At 42.2% G+C, this 5,738-nt stretch overlaps 1 protein-coding gene across 1 annotated transcript in view; it reads left to right on the forward strand.

The window, feature by feature from the left end:
* The window catches only part of nr1d1 (nuclear receptor subfamily 1, group d, member 1), a 7,502-nt gene extending 2,047 nt beyond the window's left edge, over window positions 1–5,455 (forward strand). Inside the window, exons 2-8 of the mRNA XM_079871664.1 lie at window positions 1,594–1,905; window positions 1,991–2,079; window positions 2,187–2,331; window positions 2,588–3,303; window positions 3,397–3,582; window positions 3,695–3,905; window positions 4,492–5,455. Of these exons, the coding sequence (XP_079727790.1) occupies window positions 1,594–1,905; window positions 1,991–2,079; window positions 2,187–2,331; window positions 2,588–3,303; window positions 3,397–3,582; window positions 3,695–3,905; window positions 4,492–4,688 (1,856 nt within the window). The 3' untranslated portion in view covers window positions 4,689–5,455. The remainder of the gene's footprint in view (window positions 1–1,593; window positions 1,906–1,990; window positions 2,080–2,186; window positions 2,332–2,587; window positions 3,304–3,396; window positions 3,583–3,694; window positions 3,906–4,491) is intronic.
* Window positions 5,456–5,738: the final 283 nt, after the last annotated feature.

Here is a 5,738-nt window from a genome sequence, read left to right on the forward strand (position 1 = left end):
TGCCTAATGAACGGAGTCTCGTTGAAGGGCTGTCCTTGTGTGGCGCACGTGGAGGGGAGGCGTGCTCCCCCAAAGATACGCCTGAACAGCTCACACGCGCCCCTGTTGTGCTTACACAAGTATTTCCTTTGACAGGCGTTTAGGAAAGTCTTAAGTGTTTTGATTCAAAAGCAATTAGGAGCCAGAGGAAGCACGTTTCTGAACATAAGCAGGGTGAAGATCCAAAACCACTGTTGCCATGTAACTATAACAGAAACATCCACAATGAACTCACTAAGTCTAAAACAGTCCAGTGGATCTAATCTAATTTAATTTGTGACAGGGGCGTTTCCATGTTGTTGCTCCACCTGACACAGTGAACTTTTGTGCGAGTGCACACTTACGTAACTTCTAATTGGTTTGCCTTTGACATTTAAAATACTGTAAAGATTAAACTTGCAAAACACTTTGATATCCATAACTTAAGCACTCCGTAAAGTGCCCTTATTTTAGTGTTAACTCTTGCATTGTCAATACAAGATCTTGACCAAAAATTGATGCACCTCTTTCTGGAAATAAATGTGATGTTATTTCCATCAAGAGGTGCATCAATTTTTGGTCAAGATCTAGCATTGACAATGCAAGAGTCAAGCACTCTGTAAAGTCTCCACCAGCACATCCCAAAGACTTTAACTGAAATAAAGGTCTGGACTCAGGGGTGCCAATTCATGAGTGAAAATGATTCTTCATGCTCCCTCCCAACCATTCTTTCACAGTTTTAACCTGATGAATCTTGACATTGTCATCATGGAATATGGCCAAGATGTGTCTTCCTACATGTGGTTTCCTAAAATGTAGTTTCCATCAAGTGCAGTGATTTGGTGTGCAGGAGGAAACAGTAAAACATGAGCGATGGAACTGAGTTTAACTTCAGGGGACCAAAGGTTAGGAAAGGCAGGAAGTATTGGACTCCAGGGAATAGTAAACAAGGCAATGCCAATGTGTAAACTCTAACACACTGCACAGTTCTTCAAGAACAAAGTTGACTAATCTTATCTGATCTGAGCTGATGATTTAAACTAATGAGCAGGATATAAGTCGAACAAAAACAGAGTTGTAAATGTTATTTATCAATGCACATGTCTGGGCATGTGCAACCAACACATCATGCAGAATTGTGCATTTGATACACAGAAATGTCATGAGTCAAATGTGGCTGGCTCACATGGTTTACTGGGGCCAGTGAAACTATAAACAACAAAAAAAGGCCCTCTGAGACACAAGCTCAGGAAAAAAGGGAGTGGCCGCTGGAATTTTTTAATGTCCCCATCCAGTTTACAATAACAATTCCTAGAAAGTATCCCTATTTTCCACCAGGACAGATTCTCTCAGCTTCCTCATTTCCTCAGCACCATCTGTTTCAGTGAAACTCCATGTGTAATGGAGAGAAGTATTTATGGGAACATTTTTATGAGGATGTACCCACAAGAGGAGAAAAAAATACCTGAGAACATTTTCAACTCCCTCTCGGTGGGCCTCTCTCACTTTTTGTTTTCGCACTGTGCAGCGAACAGGGAGCAATCTAGTAAGTGCACTTTTCTTTTTCATCGCCAGGTGGGGTGATATCATACATCGGATCGTGTGGAGGCTCTCCCAACCGCACCAGCCCCGTGTCCATGTACAGTGAGAATTCCAACAGCAGCCTGCAGTCCTTTACGCAACCCTGCTTTGGCTCTTCATTCCCACCATCCCCCAATGGATCCCATGATTCCTCACGGATGTACACCAGCAGCAGCAGCAGCAGCAGCTCGAGTTCTGGATCAGGAGAGGAGGGAAGCTCATCATGCTCTGGTGGATCCCCAAGAGGCCGTGATGATGTTGGAAATGCACGCAATTCACCCAACAAATCAGTTGCCACCCTTACTAGTAAGTGATAAGAACCATGCTTTACCTGATCAATGGACAGTATGGTGTCCAGGAGAACGACTATAACATCTGACTTTCCTTCCAGAGCTGAATGGAATGGTATTGCTGTGCAAAGTGTGTGGCGATGTGGCTTCTGGTTTTCACTATGGGGTCCATGCCTGTGAGGGCTGCAAGGTAAGAAAATGGTATCTGTTTACATATACAAAACTTTAAGAAACATTGCACTTTTAATTAGAGCTTTTTTTTAAACAAAAAATTAACATCATCTGCATGGTCCACAGGGATTCTTTCGACGCAGCATCCAGCAGAACATCCAGTACAAAAAGTGCCTGAAGAATGAAACTTGTACCATTATGAGGATCAACCGGAACCGGTGCCAGCAGTGCCGTTTCAAAAAGTGTCTGTCCGTGGGAATGTCCCGAGACGGTGAGTATCTAGACAACCAAGCTTGGAGAAATACAGAAAAGTTTAGGGATGCACTGATATTAATTCTGACTGTTATTGCATTTTTAAATGGGTGGAAATGAGCATATCCAATTTCAGCAGATATCGATAAATTAAAAAATATACAATAAATGCACAATATCAGATATAGTACCAAACATCCCTCGAAAGGTTTCTAAATAGAACACTGGTATACATACATCAATGTGACATTTTCTGTACTTTCTTTAACCCCCAGCTGTTCGTTTTGGTCGTATCCCAAAACGCGAGAAGCAGCGTATGCTGGCCGAGATGCAGAACGCCATGAACAACATGGTGAACAACCAGCTTCAGAATGAATTCCAGCTGGCGAGCATCACATCAAACACCCCCTGCTCTTCTTCGTCCCCATCCACCACTTCCTCATCTCCTTGCCCAGGCCTTACAGTGGGGCCGCAACCCCAGCCCCCCGCAGTGGCCGTAGAACCAACCTCATCCCCCCCGGCCCCAACAACCCCATCGGTGCAACCGGCTCAGAGCCCCCCACCTCTTACCTCTTCTCCACCACTGTGCTCCAGCCCCGGTGTAGACAAAACCATCGCCGCCATAACCCAGGCACACCGCGAGACCTTCGTCTACGCTCATGATAAGTTAGGTTCAGCGCTGCTGCCTCACAACGGCGAGCTGGACAACCGAAGCAGCAACCGCTGCATGGCTGGATACCACCTCAATGGCCACAACACCATCTACCACCATGATAATAATGTCGCTCATCATTGCAACAACTTCGAGGTGCCACCAGAAAACGGCCTCCATTTTCAAGCCTCCCAAGCACCTGGACAACATCAGCAGCACAATAACAACGGCCAGCGATCTCCAAACAGTAACTTCTACGCCGTAAGCCACAGTCAGGAGTTAAACAGCAGCTCACAGGGTCAGAACTGTCCGTGGAAAAAACGCAAGGAGATTCTGCTGGTAAGACCTTTGGTATTCTAACGATATGTTCTTCTTAGTACCAAGTAAAGAAGCCTTGGACTTTTGATTTTGAACGGATTTCTTTTTTTCCAGGCTTGTCCAATGAACATGCATCCTTACTCGGACCCTAACAAAACACCCCAGGAAATTTGGGAAGACTTCTCTCTTAGCTTCACCCCAGCGGTGCGAGAGGTGGTGGAGTTCGCCAAACACATCCCAGGGTTTAGCACTCTATCCCAAAACGACCAGGTCACTTTGCTGAAGGCCGGAACATTCGAGGTAAGTCAATGGTATTTAATTTAAAACATCAGACTTTCGTCAAATATAAAAAAGGCCACAATGCCAAATTAGGTTTTACTAAGTATGTTTTATTTTTGAATCTCTCCTGCAGGTCCTCATGGTACGCTTCTCCTCGCTGTTTAACGTAAAAGAGAAGACTGTTACGTTCATCTCAGGCGCCACCTACAGATTGGAGGCCCTGAAAAGCATGGGCATGGGTGATTTGCTGGGAACCATGTTTGACTTCAGTGAGAAACTCAACGCATTAGAGCTCTCAGCAGAAGAACTGGGACTCTTCACTGCAGTGGTGCTGGTTTCTGCAGGTAGGTTGCATATTAGTGTGAAAGGGATAATTCACTCAAAAATTAAAATTCTGTCATCATTTACCCAACCTTACGTTGTTTCAAACAAATTAGACTTCACTTAATCTTATAATGAAAAATTAAGATATTTTTAATGAAACCTGAGAGGTTTCACTCCCTCTACTCGAAGTCTAGGTAGAAGATCCAAAAAGGTCATGAAGGTGTTGTAAAACTAATCCATAGGAATCAAGCTGTGAAGAGATATGATGATCTATCTTTATTAAGTTTTGGTTAAACTTGCACTGCATGACTTGCTTTCTTCTGTGTAAAAAAAAAGAAAGATTTGAAAGATTGTTTATACAATGAAAGTCAGTGGTGCCCAAAATAACATCGGACCTCATTGTCTTTCACCGTATGAACATAAACACTGAGACATTTTTAAAAACATCTTCCACAGAAGAAAGAAATGCATAATCGATGACAGAATTTTCATTTTGGGGTCAACCATCCCTTTCATGGCTTGACACTACATATATATCATAGAGTAAGTACGTTAGTTTGATCCACTACTTAATTTGGTCTCTCATCGTTTGTTTCTGTTGTACAGACCGTTCTGGGATTGAAAATGTGAATTCAGTGGAGATGCTTCAGGAAAGTCTAATCCGGGCTCTCCGAACCCTCGTCAGCAAGAGCGCCCCTTGCGATGCCTCCCGATTCACCAAGCTGCTGCTCAAACTTCCTGACCTGCGCACGCTGAATAACATGCACTCGGAGAAACTGCTCTCTTTCCGCATTGACGTCTGAGGTTGCAAACCACTGCCATGAGAAGCCAGTTAAAGTGGGTCACCGCTGGTTGACTGCAAGACAAAAAAAAAAAAAAAAAAAAAAGGGTACAAACATTAGAACCCGTTCCAAGAGAACAACCCAGAAAACAAACCAATGCATTTGGCACTTAAAAGGACTTGATGACACATTTGAAGGGATGCTTTGGTGTCTAATGGATGGTCAGTAGCCTTTATGGCTAGCTAACCATATTTAGGGCAGTTAAAAGGGTCTTTGAGATGTCATTGCTTTACTTGAAATGGGTGATAATAATGAAGCAGACAAAAACACTCACATTCAGACTGCATCTGCATAGGGAACAAGTGCAAAATGTCTCTTGCAAGGCTTCACCAGCCAGGCCAGAAGGATCTCCAGGCCACTTCCAGAGAGGAGACGACAGCAGCAGATCAGAGCGTCTCCTCATACCCAGGCCTGGGTTCCTGCTACACCCACACTCAGAGATTAAATAATCATTTTAGCTATGATGCAAATGAAAAGCTACACATGGTATGAACCTTCATGCATATTCACATCCCTGTGACACTGTAAAATATTTGTAAATATGATATATATACTTTAAATGTTTTCAAATGTATAATATATATTTTTTTGTAAAGTTCACATGCTCAACGCAGATGATATATAAATATATGAGCACAGACATATAAGTAGAGTGTATGCATATTATAGAACTTCCGACATGTATTTCAATTGTCTTTTACTTCATAAAGCCATTTTATGAAACAGTGCTGCGTGTTGTCTTTTTTTCCAAGAAGAAAAATCAAATTTGTGTCGAATAAATCTTGGTGTACCTGTGTACTGAAAACATTTATTGTAAAAGAATAATTTAGAAAAACAAATGAAATTATATAATATATAAATGATATATACAGTATTTATATAGAATATAAAGTATTATATATAGTATACTACTATACATACTAATAAGTTGCTTTTCAGTGTCAAGAGAGTAATACGCAGAATGTATCATTTCTGTCCTCAATAGTAAATTTAAAGGCAGTGTCCTCTAGT

This window comes from Squalius cephalus, assembly GCF_949319135.1.
Source record: "Squalius cephalus genome assembly, chromosome: 1".
In the NCBI taxonomy this organism is placed as follows: domain Eukaryota; kingdom Metazoa; phylum Chordata; class Actinopteri; order Cypriniformes; family Leuciscidae; genus Squalius; species Squalius cephalus.